Source organism: Quercus robur, chromosome 12 (assembly GCF_932294415.1).
Source record: "Quercus robur chromosome 12, dhQueRobu3.1, whole genome shotgun sequence".
Taxonomy (NCBI): domain Eukaryota; kingdom Viridiplantae; phylum Streptophyta; class Magnoliopsida; order Fagales; family Fagaceae; genus Quercus; species Quercus robur.
The window spans coordinates 773,533-794,407 of NC_065545.1; the positions used below are offsets into that span (position 1 = coordinate 773,533).

Here is a 20,875-nt window from a genome sequence, read left to right on the forward strand (position 1 = left end):
ATGTAAAATTTTCAAAAACAAAATTAAGTGACAAAATATATATAGAACTTCACCATTGGACATTTGCCAAATAGTTTGAAAATAAAAGGACTGCTTGGATAATGTTGAGTTCCATCTAAATATATATATATATATATCTTGCTAAATATTTTTTTTAAAAATGTCCGTTTGGCTAAATAGTTTGAAAATAAAAGTAAAATAGCCATTTTTCCCAAAAATATAATACCAGCAACTCCACGCGGGAAGCACCCTACTTAATTTCCGTCAAAAAAGGCAAGTGCCCTTTCGGTAGCTTTAACTTAGCATTGAAGCAAAACAAAAAGAAAAATGGAATCTCCAAAACCACAACCACCACAACCGCAAAATCTAGACGAATACTCAGCCGCCACAACTGTCATCAACTTCGACCACCCCATCCCCTTGCTCCGTGGGCCCATTCGCCGGCCCAGCCCATCATCAGGCCCATATGTACTCGCATTCCGAGACCTCCAAACCTGGTTCTCCGCTCTCAAATCCTCCGAGTCCCAAATCCTCGACCAGTGCGTCACCGGAGCTAGAATCGGCTGCGCGCTCACCGCCTCCAACAAATGTAAGCCTCCCTGGTGGCGATCCCTCATTGGTCCGAAACAAACCGACTTGAAAGCACGAGAACATTGCGAGGCGCGCGAAATGGAAGCTTGCTTTGTTGCGGCGAAAGAGAAGTGCGTCGCGTTTGCTGCGGAGAAGTGCGCGACGCCGTTTCGGGACGCGTGGATTGCGACGCGCGTGAATCCGAAGGTTGGCAGGAGGTTGATTGGTTGGGCCTCGGTGCCGGAGAGGTGTACGTGGATTAATTCGATTGGTCTGGATTTGGGAGATTGTGAATTCGGCGAAACGAATTGTTATAGGGCTAGCGAATTGCTTGGCTCTAACACCGATTTTGGATCCGATCGCTTCAAAGGTATGTTTGGTTAAATTTTATTTGCTTCTATATTTGCTTGGCTTAGTGTTTGTTAGAATTCAAATAGTATGGATTTTGAGAATGTGCATTTGGATGAGCACTTTGTTGATTTGCTGAAAATTGGTTTAAGTATAGTTGGATCTATTCATGATAGAGTGATTAATTTTAGTCATATAAGCAAATAAGTTCAAAAAGTGAAAAGAAAAACAATAAGGTACAGATGATTAGTTTTATTAGTTTGAAGTTACTTGATATGCTAAATATATCTTTTTCGAATGAGCTAGGGTCTTGCTTGTAAGAGTAAGGTGGAAGGTGAGATTGGAAGTTCAAGAGCTAGAGCTGTGGAGCCTACCGATATAAAGAAAAAGTTATTTGATCATGTATCCATCATAAAAAGAATCAAACCGACTACAATAGGTCAAGAGACTTCTAGCTCAACTACCACCTATTGGTATTTCCAATAGAGACGTCTAAGGATTAAATCTCCCGTCCTCATTGTGACTGTCGAATTATCAAATTGAAGAATGGACTAAAATAGAATAAGTACTTTATAAACAAATTGAATGGAAAGAAAAGTCACTTAACTTCTTCTTTTTTTAATCGAATTATCAAAATGAAGAATGGACTAAAATAGAATAAGTACATTATAACAAATTGAATGGAAAGAAAAGTCACATAACTTTTTCTTTGGGAAAGAAAAGGAATAATTGTTTGTTTGGATAGCAGGATTTAGGCTTGTGAATTTGGATTTGAGGGACTAAATCTAAATTATCTTGTTTGAATAGTTTAAAATTGTAATGATTTGGATTCGGGCCATATCCACTAAGGATTTCAAAACCCAAAATTTAAATAGTACTAACATTAAGCCCTTTGGAATTTTAGAAATCCTTAGCCATACTTTGATATGATCAAAACACTGTCAAAGCCTTAGATTAACATTCAGTCCCTTGGAATTTCAAAGGTATGTTTGTTTTTGGTTATATTTTTTGTTTTTGCTTCCCATATATGCGTTTACCATCGATAGGTTTTTTAGTGTTTAAAAATGTTGTAGTATAAGAAAGAAGCTGAGCTTGGGCACAGTAATTTGCAAGTTTAGAATTCATGTAGCATGGATTTTGAGAATGTGTAGCAAGCATGTCAGTCTAAAAAGATGAATAAAAGCAAATAATTAAAATTTTAAAAGAAAAAGCTGCTGACAAAAAGATGCAGATGATTTGTTTTATCGGTTTGGAGTTCCTTGATATAGTCTATATATCTTATGAGAATGACAAACAGATACAGATGATTAGGTTAAAGTATAGTTGCTGCCTGTAAAGTATGATATAGATATATATTACAATTATAGAACAATTTTACACTGCTTAATTGGGAACATGTGCAAGGCAACCATGGTGACCAAATGGGATCCATCATCCCTAAAATTTGAATCTGAAATATACTGTTTCCCCCCCCAAAATTAACTGCTTATTAGTAAACTTCATTAGTCTTTCGTCATGAAAATGCAATCCCAATTAAAAGTATTGGTGCTTCAATTGCAAGCCTAATGCCATTGGCAATTGCCTCTCCCACCAACATTGTCACAATCATGGTTGTCCTCTTTTTGTTGTCCTTACTACCAACATGAGCATGGTTTGGCCACCTTTAACAATCACTATTAAGTGTGAGTGTGTTGTTCTTTACATGGTTATCACTATTACTGCTTGTTGTCATTGAGACCATCAGCACTCTTATCTCCTCTATCATCTTAAACACTGCCAGCTTAAATAGCTTTTTTTTTTTGGAATTGTTAAGTTACACACACATCTAGTGGGACTTGAACCCACGACCTAACCCTCCACCTAGCACCTACAAGGGGAGGAGGTTGCAGTTGAGCTAGAGCTCATTGGCAAATAGCTTGTGGACAACAGTCAGGTGCTGCCTTCACAACTATATCACTACCACTAATGCTTCCAAACTCTTAACCACCACCATCATCAGCACTACCATGGAGCTACCATGACCCAATTTTTATTGATTCCTCTCCCTCTCTCTCTCACCTTTTCCCTTTTAGGCTTTTGTTTGGTTGTTAGAAAGTACAAAAGGAAAAGGAAAGAACTTGAAAATGGCTTTCCTTGATTGCTCTTTTTGGATTATTTAAAGATGATTTATAGTATATTGTGCTTTTCTGTAACTATACATACATATATGATATGCCTTGGTTTGTGTGAAATTATGTATATATTCTTTTAGTTAGAGAGATAATTTTATGTTAGATCATCTATTTATCAAATAAAACTTATGTTGGATCAATGTGGCTTTATGAATGGACGGCATAGATCATTGTCATATTTGCTGAGATCTTTGGCTTTATGAATGGACATCATTGACCATGCTCATGCTTTTGAGCGCTTCACTTTAGGTGGCGACTTTGTTTTTAGTTTTCTTCCTCCTTAGCCCTTAATAATCTTTTTTGGTAGTGAAGGGATCTTGGGGTGGACATTGATGGACTTGTTACATATTCATATTTCTTGTCAAGGATGGATTTGTACATCCAAATCCAATTCTGTGCAAAACATAACATGGGTTGTCTGGTGGGTCTGAAACACTCCCCTTCCCCTCTCTTGGTAAGTACAGTATGAACCCTTTAGCATTAGGCTCTTAGGGCTTGAAATGTTTGGGCAATGATATGAACTCTCTTGAACAAGGTGTTTATTTAAATGTCTGCTGTGGTATTCTGACTGGGAAACTCAGAGAGTATTGGCCCAGTAATTCAGATTTGGTTTTGTTGAAAGCATTACTGGTTTTGTTGGAAAGAGCAGACAGATTTGTGTTGGCCAAGTGGCATTATTAGTGTTGAAAGCATTATTTTCCATTTGATTCCTGTAAATTCTGGTGGCTGGCTTTTTTGCTATATGTGAGACAAAAAGATAAAATTTAGTTTATTTTAAAAAGTAGTTTTGGGGTTTTCAAAAAGAAAAAAGAAAAAAGGCTGAGACAAAAAGGACACTAGGAATTAAAATTTAGTTTATTTTCATAAGATAGTTGGAGCAGGTGATATGTTGGGCTTTTTTGTTTATCTGCCCTATAAAACATGTGGATATTAGTAAGGCTTGAACCCACAATCACAATTTAGGTTGTGCACTGGATTCTGTTAGGCTGAACCTCAGTGAGCCCATTTTGACTTCTCTGGCTTTTACTGAACTTAAATATGACCCAATATTTGAGGCCCAAATGGAATTCAACTGTATATGCAATTTGATAGTGAAAGAAAGAAAGAGAGTGGCCTAGGCTTATGTGGTCATTACCTCCAAAAATTTCCTCGTAATTACGTATTCAATTTAAAATGTCTGTGTACTTTTCTTGAAATAGCCATCTTTTTGTTCTATTAAATTCTCAGCCTTATCAGTTTTGTGGACTATCATGTTATCTTTTGAGAGACAATAAGTCCACATATACAAATGCTTTTCACAGTTGGGGTGAAAAGTTGTTAATGATAGATATTAAAATGGTATTAGTAATAGATTCATGCCAACAAAGCAAGTTATGAAAAATATTGTTTGTAACTTAACTCTGGTTTTTTTTTTTTTGGTGGTGGTGATATAGTAGTTGGAAATGAATATAGCTTGCATAATATTCAATCTAGGAATAAGCGAATAGCTGAAACGTTAGGTGGTTAGAGTTAGGTGAAGACATATTGGATTCCTGTATGGCTGTACCTCCTGAATTGGGTGTTTTTATGATTAATTGTGGCTATCTCTGGGCACTTGAATTATACAGTTATATGATTCAGTATTTGACGAAATAGACAAATACATACTTCATATATTTACTTGTCGGTTTAGTTGATTGAGTCAATGAGCTGGTTGATTCAGCTCAATTTAGTTTGCTTTAATCCAAAACAATTTAAAGCTATGAAGCATGGACACAGACATGACATAACACCATATACAGACATGGACACTACACAACACTAGACATGACAATCCCTGAAAAATTAGGATTACGACAATTTATTAATTAATATGTATCTCTAGATATATTTTATTTATTTTAGACATACTTTATATTTATTTTTAGTTTTTATAATAAACAACTATTAAAATCTTTAAGAAGATATCTAAATCAAAGAAAACTTTATGATGAAAAACATATATTTTTTCTCTCTTGACACATTGAGGCCACGCAAGCAGAATTGCCCCCAACGTGTTCATGGATTTTGGGGTGTCTACTATCCGCTTCGTAGGTTTACTAATCATACTAGATTTTCAATTGAACCAATTGATATGGTTTTAAAACACTGCTTACACTTATGATTGGTTAAGACTTACATAGCTTGTGCTTTACATGTTGCAAGAATCAACATGTAATTGATACCAATTACCAATTGATATTTTTAAGTTCAGATTCTCACCTAGGTTGATCAATGAAGACCCATTTTGAATTTGCCTGTCTGTTTGGATACCACTTATTATTAAAAACTGAAAACTTATTATTGAAAACACTGTAACAAAATAATTTTTAAATGTGTGAATAGTGCCATGAGACTCAGTTTAAAAAAAAAAATTTCTGAATTCCGTACTTGCGGGTCTCGTGAACAGTGCACGAGACCCAGGGAAAAAACGCCAAACGCAGATGTCCCCTGTTTTCAGTGCAATCCAAACGAAGCTTAACGTGTTTGTCACGTTGTTTAGCGTTTTCAATCCTGTAAGTATAGCTAGTCACAAATATGTATTCCCAAGAGTTAACGGGTCAGTCAATATGTTTTGCGGTGTGGGGGCAGATTTGCAGAATAGCTTGCGTCTTCGTCTTCGTCTTTTGGGTTAAGTTTTCACGGTGTGGGGGCACATTTGCAGAATAGCTTGCGTTTTCGTCTTTTGGGTTTAGTTTTCACGCTTGTTCAACGTGCTTCATAAAGAAAAATAAACCTAAGATATATGACAATATACAAAATAGATGTGATGGCTCCCAATTCTACACAAGAAGTGTACGTAAAGGAAGTGTTGCACAGATTCCACAAGGAAGTGTTGCATAGCTATTCGAGATCCACACATGTGAGTTCTACATGTATGAGTAATGTTACGTATATGAGTGGGTGGATGGATGAGGTAAGTAGGATAGGATAGGATGGATAGAAAATTGGGCGGATGGAAGAGGTAAGTAGGATAGAAAAGTAGTAGGAGAAAAATATTATTAATTTTTATTGTGATTGTTTAATAAGAATGATAGAGAAATGAGCGGATGGAAAATAAACATCTTGTTCCATTGTTTGTTGGAGGAGTGATTTGAGAAATAAAAACGTCTTGAATGATAATTACATTTAAACCTTTACATAGAAATAATCTATTATATTTGCTTTGAAAATTTAAATGTTCAATAATGAGCTTTGTTAACATTATATTATTATTTTTAAATAAAAAATAATTAATCATCCATTTTGTTGCCTTACTGAATTTATTTGTATGATACAAATTTTTAAAGATTTGTTTAGCTATGTTATCAATATTTTAAAAAACCCATGTACATCAAACTAACAATTTTACCAAGAGTATTGTAGCTTAATGACACTTTCTAGTATTTTTAATGGAAATATTTAGGATTCAAATTCTCTCACCCTCAACTATTGATGTATAAAAAATAAAATAAAATAAAATAATAAAAAATCTAACCCAACCCAAGGTATTGGACTGAGTTGGGTGGGTTGGTTGGATTAGTAAGTTAAGAGTAATTCTTAGGTTCTTCAAGAGTACAGAGAATGATGTTCTTTCCTCTCTCATTCATAGTGAGATTTACTAATTAAATTTATGGTGAGATTCACCATGAATGTAAGAGGAGGGGCACAATTTCTTTGTACATTCTTAGGAGATTGGATGCACGCAAAAACATTGTTTAACCTATCTATTTTTTTATCTCAAAAAAAAAAAAAAAAAAAAAAAACTATCTATTTCTCTTGGTTATACAACCATGAAGTTTCTGTGGAGTTTCGAGGAACAATTCATTCCAACAGCAATAAATGAATGATAGGCAAGAAAATGTCACTTGTCAACCTGTCTGATCCTTACCACTAGCACCACCAACACAATTATCGTTGTCATTACCATGGTGAGTCAATCAATCATTACTAATTCAAAAAAAAAATTCTAACATGAATTGCACGCCATATCCCATGTCGACATGACACAATTTTGAATTACCTCCGTTTAAAAAAAAGCTACATTAATTTCCATGGAAGGTGCAAGGAAGTTGCAGTGACGGCTGCTCTACTCACGAGCTATCGATCGTTACCATAATGTGGACTTTTAGCTTTAGACGTATTGGACGGGGTCAATGTTCACATGAAATGAAATTACTTGGTATTTTTCTTGGTTACCTAGTGGGCACATTATAATGTTGTTTGTCCAGTCGACAATGAGCTTTTCTAACTTGTGGTTCACGGATTTTGACATTTTGGGCCAGAATGATGCATAAGTTAAAAGGACGCACCCATGTGACTTTGTAAATTATGAAGTAGGTTGGGAAATTCAATTCCTGACAATGTTACAGCCTGGGCAATGAATGAGATGGAAGAAAGGACTGGTTAACGGTCGTAATTAAATACTGAAAAGAAAAAGGGCAAGGAAGAAAGAGACTTTGAGAAGGAACGAAAGGGAAAGTCCAGTGTTTCACATTATTATTCATACTCATAGGATAGCACTAGCAAACTTTACTTTGTATCTGGTTATCCACTTTCACCATGTGGGTCAAAAGGCCAAAAAGTAAAATAAACAACTTTTTCTTTTTTATGGAACCAAAACCATAAAATAAACAACTTTGATAACCAAAAAGAAGTAAATAAACAACTTTTGAAAAGAATCCCTTTAATAAAAGCTTCTTGCATATCTTGAATGTGAAATCTTGCGTGTGAAGTAGCTTTAGCTTGTACGCAATGTGCATTTTTTTTTATATGTTTTTCTTATCACTCTTATTATATTTTATTTTCAGTCATTAATTATTACTAAATCTGCTGGAATTAATAAATCAAGTCGTATTATATAATATCATAACTTTCACCTAAAACGCGCATTTAATTTTAAATCTAGTAAAATCGTTTGCATCAACTAGGATGGTCCGGCTCAAATATGAAGGTTCCCTTTTTTTTATTTAGGATTTTAAATCTTTGGTAGGGGGAATGTCCTCTGCAAAATGTGAAACCTGCTCATAACTTTGGGCCATATGACTGCCCAACCACACACAAGCATATTGAAATCTATGGATTTTGATTCTCTCTATTTCAATTTAAAGACCATTGAGATAAATCTAAGATTTAGATTGTGTTAACTCATTTAAAATTGAGTCAACCATCAATTTTGGAAATTTTTTTATGGAAAATTGAAAAAGCTGTCAAAACAGTGAATTATTTTTTCATTTTTTCATAAAAAGTTTCCTAAAATAGTTTACTAATATATGCCTTAAGGACACATGTTAGTAAATCCCTTTAAAATTTGATTGTGGTTAAAATTTTATAGTTAACAGTATTTAATGTCGGTACAATCTAGACCCTAGATTTACTTTAAATCATATCCAAAATCCATCATTCAAATATGTGACAGAAGTGACATATAGGTCCTCATTTTTATTTCCTTGCACGAGTTAAATTGTAACTGAGGACTTAGACAAAATCTATCAATCAAAGATGTGATAGAAGTGACATATAGGTAAGGATGGCAATTTTTCCCTGCCTCGTTTAACCCGCTCCTCCCCACTTCGTCCCATGTGGGTTTTTCCCACTTCGTAAAGGTGGTGGGTGAGGATGGGGCAAGATTTTAGCCCCGCACCATGGGGTGGGGCGGGGATGGGTTTAGACTTTTTAGACCCGCCCCTCCCCGTCCCCGTCCCGCCCCGCCCTGCGTTATTAAGGGTTATAATTGTAAATTTTTTATATCCTAAAACCCTACTATTTAAACAAACATATCAATATTAGTTTATTTTATTCTACTCAATGTGGTTCTCTATCTTTATTCTACCCAATGAGATTTTTTATTTATTTATTTTTTATTTTTATGATTGTATTGTTACATACTTGGATATATTATTCAATTTTTTTTCTAAAAATTGATTTAATTCGATGGGATAAATTTAGTTATAATTTCAAGTATATTTTTATTAATGAAATAGGTTTTATTAAAAAAAATGTACTAGTTGTAGGGCAAATTTAACAAAAAGTAGGGTTTTACGAGGGTGGGACGGGGCTTCGCGAGGCACCAAGGAGCAGGGATGGGGTGAGAAAGTTTTCCCCGTTATGCGGGGTGAGGTAGGGATGGGGACGAAGACTCCATCCTTTGGCCTCGTCCCGCCCCATTGCCATCTCTATATAAGTCCTTATTTTTATTTACGTACACAAGTTAAATTGTAGAACTGAGGATTTAGTCGGATCATCCATGTTACAGGTCTTGGAATGAAAAAACAAAAAGGGAAAAAAAGCCACCTTAAAAGAAAATTATTTGCCTTTTATTCTCAATGACAGAGATTTAAGAGGATATAAATCATAATATAAGTGCATAGTGGGTGAAGCAAAGAAGTGTATTAAGAATATTGTGTAATCGTAAAATATTCTAAATGGAAGTGAACCATTGCATTTTGGTCTCCTAAATTTAGTGTAAAAGAAAAATATGAATTTCTTAACTTTTTGGTTGAGATATGACAAAATTAAGTATTTTATTTTCTCCTTTTTTAGAGAAAGAAAATTAAGTCACTTTAGTCTTATTAAATTATAATATTTCAATTAACTGAAAAGAAGAGTTAGAACAAGAGCCTGGGTTGCGACAAAAAAGATGCACACATAAAAGGAGTATATCTAAGGTCTGCCGTTGATGCATTAAGGCAGCTAGAGGGATCCACGAGGGCAAAGTTTATAACTTTTTATGGTTCTGTCCTTCACAGTTAAAAATAAAAAACAAAACAAAAATTAGGTACAATTCCTTTTCTAATTTGTCCGCCTACCGACCAATAAAATTTTTGCCCATACGTGCACCTAAAAGGCTGCTTTTCAATTTCAAAATTACATCCGTCCTGTGCACCAATAGATCTAATGTTCATGGCGGATAGAGTGCCAATACTAATAATTGAAATATATATATATATATATATATGAATTAACTTGATATTTTATTACTAAAAGTTGATTTTAAGATGTACTTAGATTAAATAAGTGGGTTTTAGTTAGCTTAATTGATAAAATTTCTGATAGTTGAATAAGAAATTTAGGATTCAATTTTCTACCTATACCAAAAATTTATTAGTGTTTTGATATGATGATAAAGAGTTATCATCAAAAGCGGACGTTATAGACTAAAATTATCTCAAAAAAAGAAAAGAGAAGAAGATAAGCTTGAGAGTGGCATTCCAAAATTAGATAAAAAGGCGGCAGAGACGCGTTTAAAGTGTGATGGGTGCCTAAAGTTGTTAGATGTATTTTGTTGACCCTTTACTGTCACAGTTGGAAAACTTCTTGTAGAGAACTAAAGCGCTCTCGCGCGAACACACACTGTAAAACCAATTACGTTGGGATGGACCGACTTTACTTATATATATTAAATTTGGATTGTGTTGACGGACACATTACATTGGGATGGAACAACTTTATTGACAGTGTCGGTTAACAACTTTTTTACTTTTTTTTTTTTTTTTTTTTTTTTTTTTTTTTTTTACTTTTTGTCTTTATTTGTAGTTTTGTGTTATTTTTTTCAAGTTTTATAAACGGTGGAGTTAGCTTTATAAAGGGAAAAAAATATTAAAATAAATTGTGAAGTTACTCTTATGTTTTTTTTTTCTTTTATTTATCTATTTATTTTTATTAAGTGAGACTCACGTTAAAGAAACTTTTTTTTTTTTTTTTTTTTGACAGTACGTTAAAGAAACTTTAACAAATACAGTAAAGTGTGAAATAGTTAGTCGGCCGGTGTGACATTATAGTTGTCAAATATGGCAACTTTGTCGGTAACGGCTATACTATGGAGGAAGTCTGCATTATGAAAGGGATCCGTACGTGGCCGTGTTGATGCTTTGGTACCGGACCATTGTCTAAAACTAAAAAAGTCAGCAGAGACAGCTGTGGCTCCCACATTTCGGAATCATGAAATAAATTATGGAAGAAAATAACCTATGATTATGGACCATTTCCTTTCCTTTGCCGCTTTCAACAATAAATACTCTCTTATTATTAATTTATAATAATAAAACCATTATTCATTTTTATTTTAAACATAGATACAATAGGATTTATAATGTATACAACTTTTATTCTATAATCTTCTCCAAAAAAAAAAAAAAGTTAAGGCATTAATATGACCTTAATATGATTTTTATTCTTTTGGTGTAGGCAATTCGAACTCATTTTACTTATCAAAAAAAAAAAAAAATCGAACTCAAATTTATTATTCAACCACGAGATTTTACTAGTTATTAAGCCATCAATTCTGACCACCAAAAGGAAAAAAAGAGAAAAGTTAAAAAGAAAAGTCTCCACATGATGTCGAAAAAAAAAAATTTGACACTTTTTAGTGGGATAGATTGTTAGCTATAGATAAAAAAAATGATGTCAATAGTAAATTCAGATGAATACCCTAATAAGCTTGGCAACTCAATTATTGTAAAAAATGTTGTCAAATTTTGTATGTATCATTGCTCTAACGGAAATGATTTAGCATCGATTTCAACTTTCAAGACAAGCCTGCAATCTCAGCGGCATGCGACCAAAGTAAATGAAAGTATTTATTTTTTTCACATTGCTAAACAGCCTAAAATGGGCGGACTTCAGAACTTAATTGACTAAATGGAATAAGAAAAGACTAGAGTAGTGCACAAGGTTCCCTGGGAACCTACCTAGTAACTTCGTGCCTCAGAGGCTCAGGTCTATAAAACACAATTAGGTTGTGATATAGAATGAAGTTCTTTCCTTACTGTTTCCTGCTCTGGTCTCACATCCTTTCCCAAGTTCAATTTGAACTTCCTAACACCCATTTTTTCGTCAAAAGTCTTGTAGTTAAATTAGCACCTTTTGGTGTTTTCAATTGGCGTTTTCAATTTCCCCTTCCCCAGCTATTGAATTACCTTTAAAAAAAACCACCCATTTCTCTACTTTTTTACAAAAAGACAAAAACCATGACAGGAAGCCATGATGTGCACCATGGTTGTGGCACATTGCTTACCATAGCTACTGCCACCATCACCAGAGCCCATAAGCGGTGGCGCATTGCTTATTTAGCAATCTCTTCTATCCGTTTCATGGTCTTCCTTACCAAAGAGATCGGGCCTAAAAGAAACGAGGATAATTCTAGCATCTTGAAGGCTCACTTATACACCACTCTTGATATTGAACCATGCAGCTCCAACCATGTTGAAATTGAACACGCGCCTTGCTCCTTTGTCCCCAAAATTGATCAAACTATTCTCACAGAAATTGTGAAGGAAAAGGACATAATAGCTATTCCGTGTTCCTTTGTCCCCAACATTGATCAAACTACTCTAACAGAAATTGTGAAAGAGAGAGACATAATAGCTCTTCGCAATTTTGGCAGTGTGGAAGGTGTCGCCACTGCTCTCAAGACAAGTCTAGAGAATGGGATTCATGGCCATGATCAAGAAGTCAGCCAGCGGCGTGCAATGTTTGGTGCAAACACATACCACAAGCCGCCTCCAAAAGGGCTCCTATTTCATGTGGTGGATGCTTTCAAAGACCCCACCATCCTTATCCTGTTGGCTTGTGCTGCCCTTTCTCTTGGTTTTGGCATCAAACAACATGGGGTGCAAGAAGGCTGGTACGAAGGGGGAAGTATCTTTGCAGCAGTATTTCTAGTTATCGTAGTCTCTGCCTTCAGTAACTTCAGACAGGAGAGACAGTTCCACAAGTTATCAAAACTAAGCAACAACATCAAAGTAGACGTTCTTAGAGACACACGCCGCCAAGAAATCTCCATTTTTAACATTGTTGTTGGAGATGTCGCATTTTTAAGTACAGGTGATCAAGTACCAGCTGACGGATTGTTCATAGATGGCCACTCATTGCTGATAGATGAGTCAAGCATGACAGGAGAGAGTGATCATGTGGAAGTAGATTCTACCGGGAATCCGTTCTTGCTCTCTGGTTCAAAGGTGGCAGATGGGAATGGTCGAATGCTTGTTACATCTGTGGGGATGAACACTGCATGGGGTAATATGATGAGCTCAATATCTCATGACACCAATGAAAGGACACCACTACAAGCAAGGCTTGATAAACTAAGCTCTTCTATCGGAAAGGTAGGCCTTACAGTTGCTTTACTAGTTCTTGTAGTCATGTTTATTCGTTTCTTTACGGGCAACACAAAAGATAAAAATGGGAAGACAGAGTACCTTGGTAGCAAAACAAATTTAGATAATGTATTCAATGGAGTTGTGCGCATTGTTGCTGTTGCAGTCACTATCGTGGTGGTGGCAATCCCTGAAGGTCTGCCATTGGCTGTCACACTCACACTTGCTTACTCCATGAAGAGAATGATGGTTGATCAGGCAATGGTTAGGAAACTTTCAGCGTGTGAAACAATGGGATCAGCAACAATTATCTGCACCGATAAAACCGGCACCTTGACATTGAATCAGATGAAAGTGACCAAGTTTTGGCTTGGCGAGGAATCCATTGAAGAAGATTCTTTGATTGTAATTGCACCAAACGTTATTACACTATTCCACCAAGGAGTTGGTTTAAACACGACTGGTACTATCTACAAACCTGTATCTGGATCTGAACCAGAAATTTTTGGTAGTCCAACCGAAAAAGCAATTCTATCTTGGGCTGTTTTGGGATTGGGTATGGACGTGGAAAAGTTAAAGCAAGATTATACAGTTCTCCATGTTGAAACCTTCAACTCCACGAAGAAAAGAAGTGGGGTTGCAATAAAGAATAAGGTTGATAACACCATCCATGTGCACTGGAAAGGAGCTGCGGAGTTAATCCTAGCAATGTGTTCAAGTTTCTATGAAAGTAATGGGAATACAAAGTCCCTAGATGAAGCTAGAAATAAGTTTGAGCAAATAATCCAGGGCATGGCAGCTAGTAGCCTTCGATGCATTGCTTTTGCTTATAAGCAAATATCAGAAAAAGAAATGGTATGCCATGATGACAAGAGGACGAGCCAACGACTAAAAGAAAATGGCTTAACCTTGCTAGGGATAGTTGGTCTCAAGGATCCATGCCGACCGGGTGTCAATGAAGCTGTGGAAGCTTGCAGAGTCGCTGGAGTGGAGATCAAAATGATCACGGGAGACAATGTTTTCACAGCAAAAGCTATAGCTACAGAATGCGGTATACTAAAGCAGAGTCATCAATTAAATGAAGTGGTAGAAGGCGTGGAGTTTCGAAACTACACGGACGAAGAAAGAATGGAGAAAGTTGAGAAGATCCGTGTCATGGCAAGGTCATCCCCATTCGACAAGCTTCTAATGGTACAATGCTTGAAACAGAAAGGCCATGTGGTTGCAGTCACTGGAGATGGCACAAATGATGCACCTGCTTTAAAAGAAGCTGACATAGGACTCTCCATGGGCATTCAAGGAACTGAAGTGGCTAAGGAGAGCTCAGATATTGTAATCTTGGATGATAACTTCACCTCAGTGGCCACGGTTTTAAGATGGGGACGATGTGTTTATAATAACATCCAGAAATTTATCCAATTTCAATTAACTGTGAATGTTGCAGCTCTTGTAATCAACTTTATTGCAGCAGTTTCTGCTGGAGAGGTTCCCCTAACAACAGTCCAGTTGTTATGGGTCAATCTCATCATGGATACACTGGGAGCTCTGGCCCTTGCTACAGAGCGTCCTACTGATGAACTAATGCACAAGTTGCCCGTGGGTCGGACAGAGCCTCTAATAACAAATATTATGTGGAGGAACCTCTTAGCTCAAGCCTTATTCCAGATATCAGTCCTCTTGACTTTACAGTTCAAGGGTGAGTCTATCTTCAATACCACAAAAGAGGTAAACGATACAATTATTTTCAACACTTTTGTTCTCTGCCAAGTTTTTAATGAGTTCAATTCAAGAAGCATGGAGAAGAAGAATGTTTTCAAAGGAATTCACAAGAACCAACTTTTTCTTGGAATTGTGGGGATAACAATTATTCTTCAAATTGTGATGGTAGAATTTCTAAAGAAGTTTGCAAATACAGAGAAATTGAATGGGTTACAGTGGGGCGTTTGCATTGTGATTGCAGCTGTATCATGGCCAATTGGTTGGATTGTAAAGTTTATACCTGTCTCAGATAAACCATTCCTTAATTACCTCAAAAGACCAAAAGTGGTATTTACGAGGACTTTGGGGTTGATCTATCAAATGCAAGCATCTTCCTCTAGGTTTGGAATTGGTTGTAGGAGAACGTTAAGGCCTTGAGTAAAACATGGGAAAAGTTGCTCCTTTTAAGTGGCTCTATCAAAAATTGTTATTTTATAAATCTTACTCGTCAAGCCCAAGTTCGCTTTGTTGTAAGTTCATGACAGCTCCTCATGTCACTCACATTGCAATAGTCCTCACATTCTTCACTCACATCACAACAATCCTTCGCATTCATCACTCACATCGAAACAGTCCTTTGCATTCTTCACGACATTAAGGGCACATGTCCCATAGTGTTAGAAATTGTCTCAAATGTGAGCATGTCCTCAGTCAATTAGTCATGTGTGTTAAAAAAATTAAGCATGTATGTAATTAAAAGTTTGTTAGTTAGTTAGTGCCAAATGGCTAGTTAGTTAGAGAGGTTGTTAGGCCAATCTTGGCCGTTGTACTCGACTAGGCCTCAGTATAAATGGCTTCCATTCATTGTAATCAGGCATCATGAAATGTTAAGCACATTTTAGTCTCTTGAATCTCTCTTTTCTCTCTCTCTTTCTCAAGGAGGCTTGGCTACCTCGAATTAGCCACCTAGATATCCCATTTACCTTATTTAGGTTCATAACATATTGTGCCCTGCATGACGCTCGTTATGAGCTTCTTTGGTTGCAATGGTTGTTGCACCGTGACAACCAAAGTGCTATTTAGATAGTCCATAATGATATCTTTCATAACCAAACTAAACATATTGAGCATTGCCAATGGGTGTGGCTTGAATTACCATCAAGTCAGTCAAATTACGATTAAATTCAACTTGCAAAAGCAGTCCATATTATATTCAACCTCTCATTGTTCTAAGAAGTGTGAGTGAAAGTCACGACATAAATCAATCCACTTGTCATGTTTGTTTTGTGTGAAAGAGTGTTGTGTCATGGCACAAAATATGTTTCTCTAGTATTTGTTATGTGTAAGAAAGATCTTTGAGTGTATCTAAGCTTCAAGTTTATTGAGAGAGTCTTTGTACCACTGTTATAGTTCCCTAATATCTTAGCAGAACTTTCTCCTTGTCACCCCTTGTGGATGTAGGCAATATGCCAAACCACATAAATTCTTGTACTTTTTGTGTGTATGCTTGTTGATTTATCTATGTCTTTATTGTTATTGGTTTGAATCCGCAGTTTTATTACACAACAATAATGACCTATCATTTTGTCTATCATCATATCCTTTAGGACACACTACAGATTCACTCAATTCCTTCTCTTGATCAGCTCACCAACATTTTACTAAATCACTTCCACTAGGCTGCTTTCCCATTTATATATCCAAACTCGGTATCTCTTAACCCATCTTGAGTTCAAGTTGATTGTTGGAATATATCAAGTAGGCCCATACTATTGAGTACCACACTGCCTTTTACTTTTATACTATAGGTCTATAGGTGTAACTTATACTATCCTAGCAAGGTTAGTAGGCATATATGTATAATGGCTCTCATGCACTTTATATTTAATTTTAATTATATTTCTCAGTTTTTTCATTACCAAGATAAATTTAAAAAAATTAAAGAAACTGTGATACCATCACTCCTGAGCCACTTGAAGAATGCTACTAGCCCACATATATGCTTAATGTCCTAATCTTTTTACACAACTGGCCCATGCCCTAGGTTGACCACCAGCATAAATCTTGGTGACAGAATATATGTTTGAATAACTTACCACTTGAAAAGGCTCTAGGATGATAGATAAATTAACACGTCATGTTTAATGAACCACTGATAAAGATGAAATTGACAATTAAAGGATTTGTGTAGCTGACCAAATGGTATAACGCCATTAAGTGGCGTATTATTCTCTTGGTTAATCATTATGTAGGATCCATCACTGGGCTCATAAGTGAGCATATTTTATGCTCCTTAGCATTGTTCTGGTTTTAGATGTTCAACTCTCATATGGGGAAAAACTTGGAAAGAAGAAATGGAATTTCTTGTCCAAACACTTCAGTTTTCAGACTCAAATCCAGTCTTGGATTCAGTTTCATGAGGTTGCCATGCACATGTAGTTACAATTTCTTCTTCTAAAATTTGATCTTATCAACAATATGAATCCTGCCCATGAACTGTAATTTTTCTATTTTCCCATATATCAAAAAGGTAGATTAACCCTAGAAACTTTTGCATTTTCTTCTTCTTAATAAGGAAATATTTTCTTGGTTACATGTGTAAACTTTCTCCAAACATATTGTTAACCTTATGACCCCAACAAATCAAGGACATAAAAAAATTCCATCTAATGGACTTATAAAACCAATTGAACCTTTAGAATTTTTCTTCAAATTTGTAAAAAGAACTCAAATCTACAAAACAGAAGTTAGATTTAGCATGATCATTTGATTGGGAGGGGTTCAGATGATGGTTCAATCTCCCAGCAACATAGAGAGGGATAGTCAACCATGCAAAAAAAAAAAAAAAATTCAATACACTAAAGGCAAAAATAATTAATGAATTCTAACTCAAATGGTCACCTCTTTCCCTTGTAAGAGGAAGGTGGAGTGTGAAGTCGTGGGTTCAAGACCCACTGGATGCAAGTGTAACTTACTAATAGAAAAAAAAATTGACGCAATTTGTGTACAAACTAGCAATTATCTTTGACAGGGAGACAAAGAAAGATCATGGACAATGCAAACCTAGCATAATTGGAAACTTCATGAACATATAAAATTCTTGTTGTTTGCAATCACTCCGAAAGCATATTAGCATTCATGAAATAGGTTATGTAGAAAGTGGAAGGACTTACATTGGCCAAATATCGATATGAGCAATGAGTATTTTCCCCTGTAGTTCCTGTTTACCTGCAACCATGTTTTCGTTGTAAAGGATAAATCCAAACAAATGCAAGCAAATGCCATTAAGAACAATCGTAAGACTTCATTTGGATGCATGGAAAGGGAATCTGTAGTTCCAAGATCATATTTGGTTGCTTTACATGCCAATGAATTTGGATTTGATTTGAATTTTCACGATAGTAATTTCAGAGAAAAAGCCAGAGCTTTAAATACTGAAATTCCAATCCAAATCCAATTTTGCAAAATCACACATGGGCAATTGCCTATAATCTAATTAAGATTCATAAAAAACTTGTGAGATTTAGCCAAAAAAGAAATTCCTTCAGTAGCATGTAAAGAAAACCCAGCAAGAAACTACTCCTAAACAAAGCTAAAAACCAAAATAAAATTAAAAATAAAAGCAATCCCCTTTTCAATTGGGGTTGCTCTTTCTTTTGTAAACAAAGAAACCCATTAAAGATAAGGCCATTTTTCATCGGTTTCACCACAGCTTTCAATTAATATGTATGGAAAAGTGAGTGAAAAGTATACAAATACCCAGTTTATAACCATAATAGAAGAAGAAAAAACAAAAACAAGAATACACGAAAAGTGAAGGCTAGCTGAGAAGGAAAACTCACCGAGATCAAAATTTGTTGTTCTTCTGCAACTGCAATGCATCGGACTCAAAGCAAAGTGAGGAGGCCTCAGCATGAGAGAGAGTTTTGGGTGGCATTCGAAGTGGGAGCAGTTGGGACTGGGGGGCCCGCCATTTTTAGTTTTTTCTTTTCTGAGAACTTTCTTTTTTGCTTGAATTTTCTTTTCACTTTTTTTTTTTTTAGGGAACTTGTTCGATTAAATTCGCCTTATATAGGCATCAATGGATGTTTCTTAAGACCACTTCTTTCTTTTTCTTTTTTCTTTTTTTAGCTTTAAGTTTCTTGAACGGTTCTTCTAAAAAAAAAAAAAGTTTCTGAGACATTTCACGTTTCTTCTCTTAAAAAAAAAAATCTTTATCAGTCTAATATGAAAAACGTATAGTTTTATAAGTTATAAAATATCCATTAAAAAATAAAATGATAAACATTTTGACATCTTTATTAAATAAAAGATAGTATCACCAAACTTGAAGTATGGTGTATAAGATAGTACCAAACTTCAATTGTTGGATATTTCTTTGAATGCAAAATATTTATTTCCAATTAATTATTTTATGAGTAAAAGATCCTCTCTTTCTTTTTTTTTTTTTTTTAATGTGAGAGAGAGGATAGGTTGTAATTTGAGCAAGATACGGAACACATGTGCGGGTACGAGCACAATAAAACTAGAACAAAATATTTCAATTAAATTGAACGAAATTGACAACTATTATTTTCTAAGGAAAAATAGGCTTTTGCCCTTATTTTTTAAAATATCTAACATAATGTTCTTGTTTTGAAATTATTAAGCACCATGTCTCTGTTTTGAAACTCAATTTTTAGAAAATCGAGTTTCCCATAAAACTCGATTTTATAATTATCGAGTTCTAAGTAAGTTTTTGCAACATTGAAGGAGCACCTGTGGCTTATCCCAATTTAAAAAGCTAGCTGAAACTTGATTTTACTGAAATCGAGTTCCAGAGAAAAACTTACCTAAAACTCAATAATCATAAAATCGAGTTATATTGAAACTCCATTTTTAGAAAATCAAGTTTGAAAACAGAGACACGATGCTTAAAAGTTTCAAAATAAGGACAATTTGCTAGATATTTTAAAAAATAAGGGCAAAAGCCCATTTTCCCCTATTTTCCATGCTAACATATGTTGTTGGTGTTATTATTATGCAATACTATTGAAATCTCAAAGAGAAATTAGTAAATATCTCATTAAGGAAATCTAACCAAGGTTCTTGTTTTGCCCATAAATGATGAAGGCAAATCATAGTATGAGTTAGAACTTAGAACAATATGATCAAACATTTAGTGAAGTACTATGGAATCAAGTAGTTAGTGAAGTATTCTTGTAAGGGTAGGTTTTGGTTCCTAAGCCCAAAAGATGAATGGATTAAGGCCCAAAGAACCCAATACAATGAATTTGTAGAAAGTAGGCTTAAAAGCTAAGTTTCAATGGATCAAACAACATGCACAGTGAATCAAAGATAATAAGAAAGTAAAGAAAAACAAGCTCTGTGCAAAGAAAACCTTCCTCGGCAAAATCCGAGGAGAGTGGTCCTTATGTATATTTCTTTTAAACTTGGATACAATTTCAGTTCTTCTTGCTATAGTGTTTTCTCTACAGATTTTCTGATCCCCTCTTCCTAGAGGCAATGTTGTTAGAATCAGGATCCTACGTAAGATCATGGGAGGTAGATGGGATCGTGAATCGTAGGATCGGATCGTGGATCGTAAGATCCTACATTATTTAAAAAAAAAAAGTAAAATTCACATTGATATGTTAAATAATCACATAAATTATACATTCATTGATATAATTACCATACATCATTACATCCATTTGTAAGTATCATTTAAAGAGGCAAAAAACCTCAAAATGTGACACTCTATTGGGATATTTTTTATTTGGGTCTAACTGACACTCTCTCTACATTGGAGTGAAAAAACTTGATCTATTGGGATTTTATTTTTCATTTGGGTCCAACTGAACCTTCTGTCAAGTTAAAGAAGATTATAAGAAATCAAAGTTGTTTAGAATTGTCAAAATCGTACGATCTTACCAATCCTAAACGATTGCTAAGATTCTTGAAAGATTTGGATCGTTTTGAGGAGGTGGAATCGTAAAATCGTAGGATCATAAA

The 20,875-nt window shown here is 35.1% G+C and overlaps 2 protein-coding genes across 8 annotated transcripts; both read left to right on the forward strand.

Annotated features, from left to right (window-relative positions):
* The first annotated feature begins 245 nt into the window (after window positions 1–245).
* LOC126709033 (uncharacterized) lies at window positions 246–11,149 on the forward strand. Of its 7 annotated transcripts, none has more exons than XM_050409094.1 (2): window positions 246–940; window positions 5,518–6,186. In XM_050409094.1, exons 1-2 carry the CDS (start codon window positions 328–330, stop codon window positions 5,625–5,627), a joined length of 723 nt encoding a protein of 240 aa, XP_050265051.1. In that variant the 5' UTR covers window positions 246–327; the 3' UTR covers window positions 5,628–6,186. The 7 variants fall into 7 exon arrangements, with proteins under 7 accessions (XP_050265051.1, XP_050265050.1, XP_050265052.1 ...); XM_050409093.1 differs by lacking the exon at window positions 5,518–6,186 and adding an exon at window positions 3,402–4,309; XM_050409095.1 differs by lacking the exon at window positions 5,518–6,186 and adding an exon at window positions 3,397–4,309 and having other exon boundaries at window positions 247–940.
* A 414-nt stretch (window positions 11,150–11,563) lies between these two features.
* LOC126708039 (calcium-transporting ATPase 12, plasma membrane-type) lies at window positions 11,564–15,792 on the forward strand. Its single transcript, XM_050407860.1, has one exon. It carries the CDS (start codon window positions 12,056–12,058, stop codon window positions 15,317–15,319), a length of 3,264 nt encoding a protein of 1,087 aa, XP_050263817.1. The 5' UTR covers window positions 11,564–12,055; the 3' UTR covers window positions 15,320–15,792.
* Window positions 15,793–20,875: the final 5,083 nt, after the last annotated feature.

Coding starts and splice junctions, on each gene's coding strand:
- LOC126709033 (XM_050409093.1), top strand. CDS start 328: ATGGAATCTCCAAAACCACAACCACCACAACCGCAAAATCTAGACGAA. Junction 941..3,401: donor TGGATCCGATCGCTTCAAAG/GTATGTTTGGTT, acceptor TTGGTAGTGAAG/GGATCTTGGGGTGGACATTG.
- LOC126708039 (XM_050407860.1), top strand. CDS start 12,056: ATGACAGGAAGCCATGATGTGCACCATGGTTGTGGCACATTGCTTACC.